The sequence below is a fragment of the Poecilia latipinna genome, unplaced genomic scaffold (assembly GCF_001443285.1).
Source record: "Poecilia latipinna isolate Pla-1442-1.1 unplaced genomic scaffold, P_latipinna-1.0 Scaffold2290, whole genome shotgun sequence".
Classification (NCBI taxonomy): Eukaryota; Metazoa; Chordata; class Actinopteri; order Cyprinodontiformes; family Poeciliidae; genus Poecilia; species Poecilia latipinna.
In genome coordinates this window covers 8,365-22,661 of record NW_015114906.1, presented here as the reverse complement: position 1 = coordinate 22,661, position 14,297 = coordinate 8,365, and the positions used below count along the sequence as shown (strand labels likewise).

The 14,297-nt window shown below is 42.6% G+C and overlaps 2 protein-coding genes across 4 annotated transcripts in view; one reads left to right on the top strand and one right to left on the bottom strand.

Annotated features, from left to right (window-relative positions):
* The first annotated feature begins 1,948 nt into the window (after nucleotides 1–1,948).
* On the top strand, nucleotides 1,949–10,489 carry LOC106937183 (zinc transporter ZIP6-like). Of its 2 annotated transcripts, none has more exons than XM_015018581.1 (12): nucleotides 1,949–2,041; nucleotides 3,436–3,631; nucleotides 4,263–4,635; nucleotides 5,126–5,282; nucleotides 5,932–6,039; nucleotides 6,446–6,615; nucleotides 7,083–7,262; nucleotides 7,753–7,837; nucleotides 7,949–8,341; nucleotides 8,420–8,500; nucleotides 8,977–9,167; nucleotides 9,442–10,489. In XM_015018581.1, the coding sequence occupies exons 2-12, from the start codon at nucleotides 3,438–3,440 to the stop codon at nucleotides 9,592–9,594; spliced, it is 2,085 nt and encodes a 694-aa protein (XP_014874067.1). In that variant the 5' UTR covers nucleotides 1,949–2,041; nucleotides 3,436–3,437; the 3' UTR covers nucleotides 9,595–10,489. The 2 variants fall into 2 exon arrangements, with proteins under 2 accessions (XP_014874067.1, XP_014874068.1); XM_015018582.1 differs by lacking the exon at nucleotides 1,949–2,041 and adding an exon at nucleotides 2,245–2,462.
* A 301-nt stretch (nucleotides 10,490–10,790) lies between these two features.
* The window catches only part of LOC106937178 (uncharacterized), a 9,972-nt gene continuing 6,465 nt past the window's right edge, over nucleotides 10,791–14,297 (bottom strand). The window contains exon 2 of one of the 2 annotated variants that reach the window (XM_015018578.1): nucleotides 10,791–14,169. In XM_015018578.1, the coding sequence (XP_014874064.1) occupies nucleotides 11,964–13,949 (1,986 nt within the window). In that variant the 5' untranslated portion in view covers nucleotides 13,950–14,169 and the 3' untranslated portion in view covers nucleotides 10,791–11,963. Of the gene's footprint in view, nucleotides 14,292–14,297 lie in introns of those variants that run through there. The other variant, XM_015018577.1, reaches the window with a different exon arrangement.

Genomic DNA, 14,297 nt, shown 5'->3' with positions numbered 1-14,297 from the left:
AATCAGCTCTGAACAGCTGCAGGTTTCAGTGGCTCATTTCTGCTGCTGCATTTAATAATCTCCTTCACAGATCAAAGACAAGGCCAGGACATTCAGATTAGAGTCAGAATGGAGAGTTTGGACAATAAAAGTCTGTTTTTGTTACAGAAAAGTAACAATTTTACACACAAAACGCTCCGTCCTCCTCCTGGGGAGAAATATGAGGACAGCTCCTGAACCATAAACAGATGCAGCATGGGTAATAAAGGAGTTATGATTCAACGACGCAGCGGGAATATAAACCAATAAAATAATCCAGTACGTCCATAAAGCTCCAAACTGGTGGCAGTTCTCACCCGGCCATGAACAGATTAAATGTTTCCTGTTTGTTTATTCAGCCAGTAAAAGCTGGGAACATTTCCAGATCATTCCCAGTCGTCTCCCTGGAGCCTAAAGTGGCTTCCAGACGCTGGACGTCCATCGTTGGAGACATTTTGGACAGGAAGACAGCGGTCATTTTAATCAGGCCTAACAGGAGCTCAGCATTAACTCTGGTTTCCTTTCAGTTATTCTTCAAAACGATTCTATCAGATCTGGGAGCAAATATGGACTCAGATTTTAACCTTCATGCACAGAACAGCTGTTTCTTACTTGTTGCAAAACTTTGGGCCATTTTATTATTGGATTTTTAATTTCATGTTGATTTAAGATGCACAGTCCTCATCTTTATTCAGTCCAGGAAAAACAAGTTGAATTTTTAATTTTTCTTATTTCATCCTGAAAGACAGGCTTGGTTGTCAGGCACCTTCTGTCCCATTCAGACATTAATATATGGAACATAACTTCACCTTTCAGTAGACACATTTAAATATTTAAAGATGTACGCAGGATAGTGAGCATGCAAAAACATTATAAAGCAGAAAACATCAAAGATCCAAAATATAAGTAACTGAATAAATATATCTCTCATTTTCCAACATAATTATAATTTTAGTTTCCTAAAATTGCTCCTGGATTATAAGTCAATTACATTTTCACGTTTTAAAATAAAGCAGCCTAATAATTGCAACCATTTTGCATAATGTTAAAATGTATTTCTCTTGCTTTAATATTGCACATTTTACAGCTGATTAATTTAAAAAACAGTTTTTCCTCTTGTTGGTTTATTTAACTGCTGCAGAGTCAACCGACCTTCATGAGGAAAGAGTATTGTTAAAGAGAAACTGATGAAAGTTTGGCAAAAAAGGTGGGATGAAGATAAAACAGGAAGATGGTTTTATAAAATTCAGAAGAATGTAGGAGAAAGAAGAAATGGAAGAAGAAATAGAAAGGAGGAAAGAGTGATAACAAGATTAAGATTTGGACATACAGGACTTAATTATACACTTTTTAAAATTCAAAAACATAAAACTGGCAAATGTGATTATTTTGATAAATATGAAACTATAGAACATGTTATATTAGAATGCCATAAATATGAAATAGAGAGAAGATACATGAAGAGAGCGTGTGAAAGGATTAAGGAGAAGATTAATTTATTAGATATATTGAGGAAGAATTTAGGGAGTAAACATATGCAAATAATTATTAGATTTCTTAAGAAAACGAAATTATTTCATAGAATTTAATTGTAGTGTGTTTGTGAATGAAGGCATGATATACAAAGTTGTGCACAAGTATGTATGTGTTAAGTGTGAATGTGTGAGTGTATGTTAGATATAATTTATGGTAGAATATATGTGAGGATAAATATTTAAACCATCACGAACCACACTCCATACCAGTAAGTGGCGGTAATGCTACTAAAAGTTTCTTGCCAACCGCCATAAAACCGACAAGAAGAAGAAGAAGAACCGACCTTCATGTTTGTGGATGGAGATAACGAGCTCTGCAGCTTCCTCCGACTCATCCTTCCTTCCTGAAGTGGGTTGAGCTCAGATTTCCTACAGTCCGCGAAGGCGCCACCGAGCTCATTCATTGTTGAACGAAGCGGACGGACTGGAGACGCCGAACCGCACCGAGGAGCTGCTACAAGGACCAAAAAGGACCCAGTTCCCCCGTTGTAAGTCGACCCAAGTCGTTTAAATGTTGGTTCGGTTGGGTTTTTGAGCCGTCTGGAGCCGCTGCTGCCCGGCTGCGGTCCTCTCCGCACGGTGCGGCGGCGTTCAGCGGCGCAGTTTCCGGGTTTTGCCGCCTTTGTGCACACGGCACCGGACTGGTGCGGAGCGCACAAAACCAACGTGTTTCTGTTTACCTCCGCTGTGTGAGTGGGTCCGGAGTGGGACACCGACACGCGTGGCCGCTCGGGCCGCTGAACACGGAGTTTAATACGGTTTAATGGTTAAATTTGACCGGCAGGCTGCGGTCCAGACTGGGCGGCAACACGAGGCCTGATTCCGGGCCGCAGCCACCCGGAACATCCCGTCTGTCAGCATCCAGAGCGGGAATGCCCAGTCCGGTCTGATGGCACGGGGGGCAACCCGGTAAAAACACGGTTTATTTCAACAAGTGGCCACCTTATTTAACTTTAATTACCTCTAATATCAGCAACAGTAACATTAATTTCGTTCTACAGTAATAATCCGGTAAGACTCGGGTTTTTCATTTTACTTTTTGCCAAACTCCGTTCAGAAAAACAAACATTTTAATATTTCTTTGCCACACAGATGAGGAGCGGTGTATTTTTTTTACCCCAGTATTTACTAAAAGCTCCTTTTCAATTCGGCTCATCTTCTAGCAAACCCTGAACCTTATTTTGACTGATCCTCATCTTTTCCTTTTGTCTATTTATAAACTCCAGTGACCGAGCTTAACAGGATTTCTAGGAGAAATGTAGCTTTTAGACTAATCTGATCCTTAAGTACCGCGACATGCGGCTCCCTTTGTGTAATACTGACAGCCTGTTGGAGTTTATTACAACTGCCACTTATCATCACCATCAACTTCATTAAAGACACAAATTTATATGAGAGAAATAATAATTTAAAAATTAAAATCCATTAGCTGGACCTTTTGTTGGCTGATTAAATGTTAAAAATGTGGACTCTAAGAACCGCAGCGTTCCCCTTTGGCCTCAGTCTGTTTCACTTCCTTCCTCTGAAACTATTTTTAAAGGTTAGAGGTGATTAATTTGGGGATTTTTGCTCTGAAGTGTGAAAACAAACAACTTTAAGAAGCTGATTCATCCTCTGGTAACGTTTAGGAAATGTTTGAACCCGGCAGCATCACTCAGTAAATGTCAGATTTTTTTTTTTAATGATGCATTTTTTTTGTGAAATCATTTGAGTCGTCCTTTATTTCTTCCACTTCAGCTTTTTCACTCAGACTGATCTGTTTATTTGCTATCCGAGGCTCTTCAGGCCTCTGCTTGGTTTTATGCCCATTCTGCTCAGAAACCCTGAATTTTCCAGTTTTTCTGTTCTCCGGTGATCCAGACGTGACGTTTTGTCCCAGCAGAGATGCTGACTGACCAGATGACTGCAGCCATCTTGGCTGCGACGCTCTGCTTCGCTGCCAGCTGCGTTTGGGTGGCGGCGGACTGCTCGCCGTCCCCCACCGAGGCCTCCGGCGGCGCCAGGCTCCTGACCGCTGTGGTGGACGCTCAGAGGGCTGAGCGGGCCCGAAGGCAACACCTGGAGGCGCTGTTCCACAGGTGAGCTGCTGCTTTGAGTGAGGAAGAAAGAAGCAGGGAGAGGAAAGTGTTGATGGTACAGCGGGTTGGAGCGTTTATAAAAACTCACATTTATGGTTCAGAACATGCAGCCACAACTAAACTGCTGAAGATTTTCCTGACACACTTTTTCCTTCCACTCAACTTTCTTTCACTATTAGGGTTTCAATTGATGATTATTTTAGTAATCAATGATTTTGACGATTAATCAGATATATAACATGTATTTTTAGTTTTTGATCTTTAGTGATATTAAAATTTTGTTTAGCAGGTAAAACATAAAAAATACTAATTTTGCTTTATTAATTCATTATATCTTGTGAATAAAATGAGTTATGAAGAATCTGGAAACAAAATTGTCCTTCAGAAAAAGTTTTATTTGAGACCAAAACACCAGAGTGAAACTTTATCATCCAGTTTGTGGTAGAAAAACGATAAATCCTGCCAATGGAAAGTATTGATGTTGTTTTATTTCATCATGTGATTAACTGATTTATTGGTTATTGTGACTATTTGACGTGTTTAAAGTTGTGCCTAAGAAACTGATCAGAAGTTATCATAAATATTGTTAATATATTGAGAGAAATTTTCCTGACTTTGATCCTCCATGCAGATACGGAGAGAACGGCTCCATCTCTCTGGACGGCCTGAAGCGTCTGCTGCAGAGCGTCGGGCTCGACCGGATCCGGAACGTCATGGTGAAGCACCGGGAGCAAGCCGGCCACCACCATGACCATCATCACCACCACCATCATCATCATCACAGACACCCGGCCGCCGACCAGAACAGAACCGAGGACCCGCAGCAAACCCAGCCCACTGTGTCTGCGGCGCCGGGTCGGGACGGCGCCGGGTCGTTGGTGAAAACCCAGAAGAGAAGCTTGGCTGGAGAAGGAGCGACCACGGTCGCCACAGCGACAGCGGTTAAAACCGAGCCAGCGGACCATCGTGATGAACTGGACCAGGATCATCTGGAGCAGGAAGAGGTCCGACTGACACAGGAAGAGGCTCTCTTTAGTATAGATCTATAAGAACCATGGTGGACGCTGCAGCAGCTCCTCCTTCTGGACGCTGCAGCAGCTCCTCCTTCTGGACGCTGCAGCAGCTCCTCCTTCTGGACGCTGCAGCAGCTCCTCCTTCGGCTCGGCAGGTTTTCTGGGGGAAACTGGAATAAATAAAAACAAATGAGCTGAAAAACAGAAATATTTATGATTTTAATTCAGCCATCAGATTGGAGCAAAGTTCATTTTCAGGAACTCCTGATCGTTCATGGAGCTTCTTTAGAAATGTTCACGCTGACATTAGCGTTAGCCGCTACATGTTTATCATTGAGATGCTATTTTATGCTAGCATAGCGTCACTGTTATGCTAACTCCTTTTAGCACAACTTAAACACAACAGCAGTCTTTTACCCCCTCTCCCTCTGGCTTCTGATGGTCTAAATTAAGACTGACTGAGTTTTGGTATTTCCTGCAGTGCCTGAACGCCTCGGGCCTCCTCCTCTCACACGGGATGTCTCAGGAAGGAGGCGTGGCCCTGGGAGACTTCTCCTTCCTGTGCCCCGCCCTCCTGCACCAGATCGACAGCGGGGCGTGTCTCCTGCACGGCGACGCCTCCGGACACGAAGGCACAGGTAGGAAAGTCAGGCTGCAGCTTTTCCTGCACCGTTATGAGAGAAAACATCTGGAAATGTTGGTTCATCTGGATTAACAGGTTCTAATCTGAAACTTCGTCATGTTGGCGAATAATCGCATCATCAGCAGTTTCTGCTTCTGTTCATGAAAAATAATAATTTGACCAAATAACTTTGATTTGTTGCTTCTGTTTTTTTCTTGTTAATGGAGAGAAATCTGATTCAATGTTATTGCAACCAAATAATTCTTCAAAAACTAAAGTTTGAAATAAATTAATGCCAAAAATAAAAATGTTAAAACTTCTGAATTAAAAAAATACGTTTTAAATAATTTTTACCTGCTCCAGACTGACCAATAGAAAAGCCGTTGCTAACGGCGACGTGGATGATGCAGCTTCTCGTCCGTCAAAGGAAGTGGACAGTAATCTGTGAAATAAGATTAGAAAATAATTTATAAAACTCAAATTTAAAAAATAAAATCTGAAAAATTAAAATGTTTGTTAGAATTTAAAGTTTATTGATGTTTCAGAATCTGTTCTTGCATTAATATTATATTATTATTTCAAAATGCTCTCAACACATTGACATTATTAGATATAATCAGCCTGCAGCTGTTCTTGTGTTTTATTTATCTCTCTGTATTTTTTAGGACATAAACACCATAGACATTCACACGGTCACCATGGAAACCACGACCACGCCACCCGGAACCACAGCGAGCCCGGCAGCGGGGAAAACGGCAAACACATCGCAACAGGTGAGCTGATTTCAGGCTGGGAGGTCAAAGGTCAATGGATGGGTTTAACGCGTTTCCTTTAACTTCCTGTTTCCTCTTCAGTGTCTCTGGTTCCTGCTAACCGTCGTTTTCTCCACTCTGTCAAACAGATTCACAGAAAACGAGGAGAAAACGTCATAAAATTAATCAAAAATCACAAATTCTTCAGGTTTTAAACTATGATAGTTCATTTTAAATGTATCATTTAACAAAACATTAAAGTCTTTGTTGTTTTTTACCTTTAAATAAATGCTAATGCTAACCTGCTCTTCCAGCCTCGGCCTAACGAAGCTAACAATCAGTCCGACCAGAGAAACGCTGAGCTGAAGTTCTGCCTCTAACGGCTCGTCGTCCCGGTTCTGGTTCCTGACGCTCTGCTCTGTTGCAGCCTGGGTCGGCGGCTTCGTCTCCATCACCGTCATCAGCGCGCTGTCCCTGCTGGGCGTCCTCCTCATCCCGCTCATGAACAGAGTCTTCTTCAAGTTCCTGCTCAGCTTCCTGGTGGCGCTGGCCGTGGGAACGCTGAGCGGCGACGCCTTCCTGCACCTCCTTCCCCACGTGAGTCGGAGCCACAGGAGACACTTTGTTTACATCAACATAAACTCAACCAAGTCGTTTCACCACAGAGATAAAAGAAATCTGTGGTGAAACCAAGAACTGTTCACTCATTTTAACTTGACTGTGTCTTAGGCCACATTTTCCTTTTTGGTGTTTCTACCTGTAAATCTCACACACAGAACAATTTCTCAAAAGCAAAAACTCAAATTCAAATTTAGCCCTCCAGACATTTTGACTAAAATTTAGAATCTAAAAAGCAAGAAATATTTGGGTTTTGTTGTGGATGATTAAGAAAGAAATAACAAAAAACAATCACTTTTCCATTCTTTTAACTGTAAATCAGGCCTACATTTTTAACAATCTGACCCCATCAGTTGGAGTTTTTCCTTCCACTAAATCTTCTCTCTGTGCTGATCTGAGTGGAGATGCTGCAGCATCGTTGAGGCGTTTTGTTTCCGTCTCTTCAGTCTCACGGGAACCACGACCACTACAATCACCTGGACGACCACGACGACCTTCACCCTGACGGCGAGGAGAACATGGACGGCGTGTGGAAAGGCCTGACGGCTCTGGGCGGAGTCTACTTCATGTTCCTGATCGAACACTTCCTGACGCTGGGAAAAATGTACAAAGACAAGAAACAGAAGGTTGGAGACGAAGCTTTGATGTTTTCTGTTAAAGTTGATTCAGATTTTATTTAAAAACTCGTCACAGAAAGAAGCAGCAGAAAAATCTGCACAACCTGATTACATCCGTCTCTATGGCAACAATATCTGCTAATTAATGCAGCAGGAAAGAGTTTAGAGGTTTAGTTCAACCAGCAGATGGCGCCACCTGCAGCTTTTTCAACAAAACTGAATTTCATTTACAGTCTGTCCTTATGAAGTAAATATTAAAACTAAACAAGTCATAATGCAGGAAAACATCAAGATTTTATTCTCGTAATATTATGATTTTATTTTTGGATTATTATTGCGACTTTATTCTCATGACTTTGTTGTTGTAATTTAACAGTTTTTCATATCCTGTCACATAAACTCACTGATCAGCAGCCTGTTGATGTGGAGCCTCAGTGTTTCTGGAACATGGAGGTTCTGGTTCTGCTGGTTCTGATGTTCATGTTGGTTTTCCTGTCAGGTCCAGAAGAAGTGGGACCAGACGGACAAATCGGACCCGGAGAAGCAGCCGGCTCTGGAGGAGAGCGAGCTGAAGCCAAGCGAAGGTGAGAGTCGGTTCTGGTCCAGTTCTGCTCTGATCCGGTTCTGACCGGGTCTGATCTGACCCAACTCGCTCCTCTCAGACGTTTCCTCTCCATCTGCTCTTCCTCCACCAGACGTGGAGCCGAACGGCGCCGGTGCGTTCGGCGAGCTCCCCGGCGGCGTGGCGGAGGAGGAGCAGGTGATGCTGACGCCGCAGGTTTCCGTGGTAACGCAGCAGACGTACGGCCGGCCAGCAGGGGGCGGCGCCGCCGGATACTCGGCCGAGGACTGCGAGAACAAATGCCACTCCCACTTCCACGACACGGTGGGCCAGGCGGACAGCCTGCACCACCATCACCATGACTACCACCACATCCTGCACCACCACCACTCCCAGAACCACCACCCCCACAGCCACGCCCACTCCTACTCCGAGGAGCACTTCCAGCAGGCCGGCGTCGCCACGCTGGCCTGGATGGTCATCATGGGCGACGGCCTGCACAACTTCAGCGACGGCCTCGCCATCGGTGAGCCGCCGTCGCCACGGAAACGGCCCGGGATGCCGCCGGTGGGCGTGGCCTAACGGAGTGTCTGTGTGTCTGCAGGAGCCGCCTTCAGCGAGAGTCTGTCCAGCGGACTGAGCACATCGGTGGCCGTTTTCTGCCATGAGCTGCCGCACGAGCTGGGTGAGGCACGGCGAGGAGTTTGATTTATTGTTCCATAGAAATACCAACATAGAAACACCAACATAGAAACACCAACACAGAAACACCAACACAGAAACACCGACATAGAAACACCGACATAGAAACACCGACACAGAAACACCAACATAGAAACACCAACACAGAAACACCGACATAGAAACACCAACACAGAAACACCAACACAGAAACACCAACACAGAAACACCGACACAGAAACACCGACATAGAAACACCGACACAGAAACACCGACACAGAAACACCGACATAGAAACGCCAACATAGAAACGCCAACATAGAAACGCCAACATAGAAACGCCACCAGTCTCTGTCAGCAGGTTGGTGAAAGAATCAGACGTCTTTATGAGACTGGAGTCATAAAGAAGCGTTTTTAAAATGGAAATGTTTAAAACGAGCAGCGTTTGTGGTTTTATTGTTTTACCTCTCGCTCCTCCAGGTGACTTTGCGGTGCTGCTGAAGGCGGGCATGACGGTTCGCCAGGCCATCCTCTACAACATTCTGTCGGCCATGATGGCGTACTTCGGCTTGGTGACGGGCATTCTGATCGGCCACTACGCTGAAAACATTTCCACCTGGATCTTCGCCCTGACGGCCGGCCTCTTCATGTACGTGGCGCTGGTGGACATGGTGAGTTGGACCGAAGCGTCTCTGGGGGACCGAACCGTCTCTGGGGGACAGAACCGTCTCTGGGGGACCGAACCGTCTCTGGGGGACAGAACCGTCTCATGTCTTCATCAGCAGAGCTTCATGCTCTAACTGCACAGTTTGGTCATAAAGTTAAATCTAACGTTTGATTAAAAGCCTAAATTTGTAAAAGATATTTTCATGCAGTTAATAAGAGTCACATTTGTCAGCCTGTTTTCTTCCCTCCACCTGATTTGTTGCTGCTTCTCTGCTTCAGGTGCCGGAGATGCTGCACAACGACGCCGGCGACCACGGCTTCAGCCACTGGGGCTTCTTCCTGCTGCAGAACGCCGGCATCCTGCTGGGCTTCTGCATCATGCTGCTCATCGCGCTGTTCGAGCACAAGATCCAGCTGGACCTGGGATACTGACCCGCACCGCACTGCATCCTGGGAGGGAGCCTGGAGGGAACCTGGAGAGAGCCTGGAGGAATCCAGGCCTGGAGCTGCTCAGCAGGGTTCACAGGTGGAAACTGTCTGGAGTTTCTTCTGGGTTTCTTTCACACTTTAATTTTCTCTCTGAACTTCATCTGTTGGGTCAATTAGTTTAGTTTTTTATATCATTTTTGTGTTTTTCTCAGTGAAACCTGATCAGTGTTACAAAGCTGCAACTTTCCAAACCACAGTTCCCCTTAAATCTGTGATTCTGTATAAAACCTGACAGGAAGCAGCAGAAGGTTCATGTTGAGTCTCGTGTTACTTTTTGGTTTCTTTTTTTTAAACTAATGTTTGTTCTGTTCATCGATTCTTCTGGAGTTTGTTGTTCGTGTTGAATCTTTGTTTCCCGTCATTCTGTCTGGAATAAAAATTAAATTTACCCAAACAGGACTGCGTTAGAAACTTCTGCTCTGAAGTGTTAAACATAAATAAAAACATAGAAGAAAAACATATTTTTTATTTATTTTATTTGCTATAAAATGCACAAACCTACATTATATTCATCTGTTTGTGTGGAGAAAAGTTGTGAAATGTTCTTCATCAGACTTCAGGCCGGATGAGAATCTGTTTGTTTCTATGGTTACAGACTGAAGATGGCAGCTGATAGAAAACAGGTTTTTCTCTGTGTTTTAATTTTCTTCTGTTCAGGATGAAGAGCAGCAGAGAAACTGATTCCTCTGAAGGTCAAAGTTTCCTCTGTGGATCCAACATGTAAATATTAAACTGTAAATTTTGGCTGTTTATGTATCTGATGTTTGTAAACAGTCTGCATTATGTTTCACTGACACAAACCCAAACAAGAGAAAAATAAAATCCATTAAAGATGAAATCTGATGTTTGGTTTTTATTAATTCAGCTGGATTATAGATGCAGTTTCATGTTTTCATTTAAATTTCTTCTGTTCATTCGATTTGTCAGGTATGTTTATTGTATATTTTTATCCATCGTAGCAACGTTTTGTAGCTTATAGACCATAAAGTATATATATATATATATATATATATATATATATATACTTATTTATATAACAATTTAGTATAAATGCTTTTTTTGTTTACAGGTTAACAGTTTTACTTAATTCCACTTTCTACACTCAGATTTTAAACATTGAACCTTAAAGACAAAGTTAATTATGTATTGAAACATTTATTTATTTAGCACAAATCTTAAACAGTGATTTTTCACAATCATTTTACTGGTTTTACAAATATTTGCAGGTCTTTATTCCCTTTTAAATCAAATTACAGCAAAAATATGACACTCAAATTAAGCCAACAATTAAGAGCTGATTTTATGTTTTATAATAAAGGAATAACTGAACCTAAAATCATCTTACGAAATAAGATAAAAAAGCATCAACCCACACATAACCAGCCCTACTCACATAAAGTTAACAGTCAAGTTAGAAGGTTAAAGCTTAAATGTTCCTATTATTGTGATTATTTAAAATATTAGTTTGAAGTATCAGAGCTGGATCTATAGTATTGGTATTTTTATATTTCATGCATTGCTGATCATAAAAACAAACCTTTAAAACTGTTAAAACATCCAGAGAGCTGCTGACGTTCTGAATATTTAAAGAAATCTCACTTCGTTTGCTTTTCATTTCTCTGCCAACTGAAAGTTGCTCTTCTGTTGTGAGTTTTGGTGACGTTCACTTCAGTCTCAAAGTTTTCATTTGAACTTATAAAGGCTTCATGCTCTTTTCCTTTGGTTTCTTCATTTCTTTGGTCCAGCTTTGACTTGTCAGTAAAAACATTCGATGGCTTTAAGAAGTTGTTTTATTTCTTTTAAAACTTCCTCGGTCAGCAGCTGATACTTTGTACAATGTTTTTCAGAAAGACTGAAGTTCATTAGTTAAAACTTTATGTTGTTTTCTCATTCTGGTGTTTTACAACATTAAGGTCAGGAGAAAAAAGATCAGTTTAACTTTTTAAACTCCCTGAGATTCAGATCAGACAGAGACCAGGAATCACTTTGACCTGGTCTGACTTCCTTCAGTAATATCACCTGATTATTTTATCATAAAGGGATTGAAGCTGTATGATTATGTTGCTCAGATATTTACATTTTATCTGTCCTGATGTGTCAAAAAAGGAAATTAGACTCAGACCAACTGAACCAAATGTATTTAATCTTAGTAAAATAATATAATTTGTTTATTAAGGATTTATATTTCCTGTTTTAAACAAAATTAATTACTTTGAACAAAAACTAAGAGAGCAGTAAAAGTACTGCAAAATTAACATTTAAATGGTTCTGAGGAAATCTGGGGATTTAAGATTTCACATCAAGCGACTGTATCAGAGGAGAGGTTTTCCTCCTTTCTCCACTTTAGCCATGAACTCTGCTTTTTGTTTCATGTTCATCAGTGACTGAATTCGTCTTTTCCAGCCTGGTTTTCCCTCCTGTTTCTCTCCTTCAATCAGCTCATCAATGTACTCTGGAGTGGTGAGAGGATTGGGCCTCAGTGCTATCTCCTTCAGTCGGTTCAGACACTTTGCTGACTTGTCTATTAATTTATTCACCTCTTTCTGCATGATGCCATATTCAGCCTCCAGTTCTCTCATCAGGCCTTCAACAGTCATCTTCTGCCCTGAGGCCTTTTCATAGTTTTCTTTCAGGTCTGCGACTGTCCGTTTCTCTATAACATCTTTATATTCCCACCTGTACTTTTGGTTGTAATGAACGTTCCAGTAACATTTCCCTGGACACATCGTGCAGTATCCATTGCTGTCCATCGCCGAACATTCTCTTTTCTCATCATCATTTGGTATTCCACAAGGGTAATGACAGGTGACTTGACACTGCTGACAGTTGGTAATGAAGTGGCCAGTACCAGAGATATCAAATTGTATCGGTCTCTTCACAGGGACATCAAACTCAAAGTTCTCATTTCTACTGATCTCGGCTTCATGCTCTTTGATTTTTTCTCTCGTCTCTCTGATCTCCTCCATTTTGGCCAAACCAAGTTTAACCTGAAGCTGCAGATTCTCAACTGAAACCTCCAGCTGTTTTCTTTCTCTCAGGACCTCGTTTGTCAGTGTCAAACTTTTGGTTTCTATCTGATTTAGAGCAGCAAAAAACCTTTTCATGCTTTTTGTTCCCATGTTCCAAAACATTTTACCAAAGCTTTCATCATCATCATCATCCTCATCCCCACTCAGTCTCTCTGGATTATTGTCAGCAAACAGAGCAGAGTTGTTAAATTTGAAGTGAACTGGAAGACCATCTTTCCCTTTCGGACTTGGTACGCCTGAAGCTTTGATGGCTTCTAGAACTGGAGGCTTCTGACCGTCTGCAAAGGTCACCAGGATCCTGATGTTTTCTGCTATATCTTTGCCAAAGATGGAGAGAATGGAATCAAAGACATATTTCTGTGATGGTGTGAGACGAGCTAAAGCTGCCTGAGCTACGAAACACACAGCATCAATCTCACTGACCCCGTCTTTACTAGTGAAGAGGTTACAGAGCTGCTCTGTGATCTCCCTGTCTCTGTCTATTCCTCTGGTGTCTCCAAAGCCTGGAGTGTCTATGATGGTCGGAGAGAAGGGAACCTCAAATCCGTCCCTGTGGTTGAGTTTGTACACAGTGACCTCAGAGGTCTGACTGTGAGCTTGGGATTTTGTTGGACCATCATCCACTAAGCTGAACCGATACGAGTCTGACCATTTAACACCTAGAATGTAATTTATCATCCCATTGATGAGGGTTGACTTCCCAGCACCTGTAGCTCCAAGAACCATGATGGTACGACTTTGTTTGGCAGCAACTTTGCTTTGTTCTCCAAACCTGAAGAACCTGCATCCCTGTATTCTGATGTTCTCCTTCAGAGGAACTCTATAAACAGGCAGCGGTCCGAACTGTGGCTTCAGCTTTGTGCTCTCAGCTTTAACAGCATCAGGAAGCTTTGACTTTGTACGAACCTGAACAATCTTGCTTTCTTTGCTCCTGCCGGCTCCTCCACAGTCACATGTGACCCTGACTGCATATTGTGTTCCTGACTGAAGTCCTGAAATGATGGCCTTTTCACCTGTTGACCTTGTTTGGTTCCAGATGAGATCTTCTACTTTTGAACTATCGGCTCTGCTTGCATATTCCACAATGTATCTCCTGGTCTGAACATCTGGTCCGAGCTCAGCAGGTTTCTCCCAACTCACTGATATCTCAGAAGAGTTTGGTTCACCTCGAGGTTCTCCAGGAGGACTGCAGGGTAAAGTTTTCATGGGATCATTGATTACATTGGCCGGTCCAACACCTGCTGAGGTCACAGCTCTGCATCTGAACATGTACTCTGTGTTTGGCTGCAGGTGGGTCACTGTGATTTCTCCAGATTTTGGTTCACTCTGTTGTCTCCATCCATCTTGTCCTCTGACACAGAACTCCACAGAGTAGGAGGTGACTCTCTCTGCTCCAAGCCTGGGAGGAGAAACCTTCAGAGTCACACTGCTGTGGGTTACATCAGCAGCCGTCACAGTTTCAGGCTTTGAAGGAGGCTCAAAGTTCCTACTGACAGGGAAGCCATCTTCATAAAGGTAGATGGTTGAACCTTCATGTTTCTCATCTGTTAGACCGACTGCCAGGAACTTCATCTCCTTGTTCTCCTTGTTGGCTTCTGCAAAATCATGGAAGAGTTT

Excerpts from the sequence above, each read along its gene's own strand:
- LOC106937183 (XM_015018581.1), top strand. The coding sequence starts at position 3,438 with ATGCTGACTGACCAGATGACTGCAGCCATCTTGGCTGCGACGCTCTGC. Across the intron at positions 5,283-5,931 it reads CTCCGGACACGAAGGCACAG|GACATAAACACCATAGACAT; the intron begins GTAGGAAAGTCA and ends TGTATTTTTTAG. Across the intron at positions 9,168-9,441 it reads ACGTGGCGCTGGTGGACATG|GTGCCGGAGATGCTGCACAA; the intron begins GTGAGTTGGACC and ends TCTCTGCTTCAG.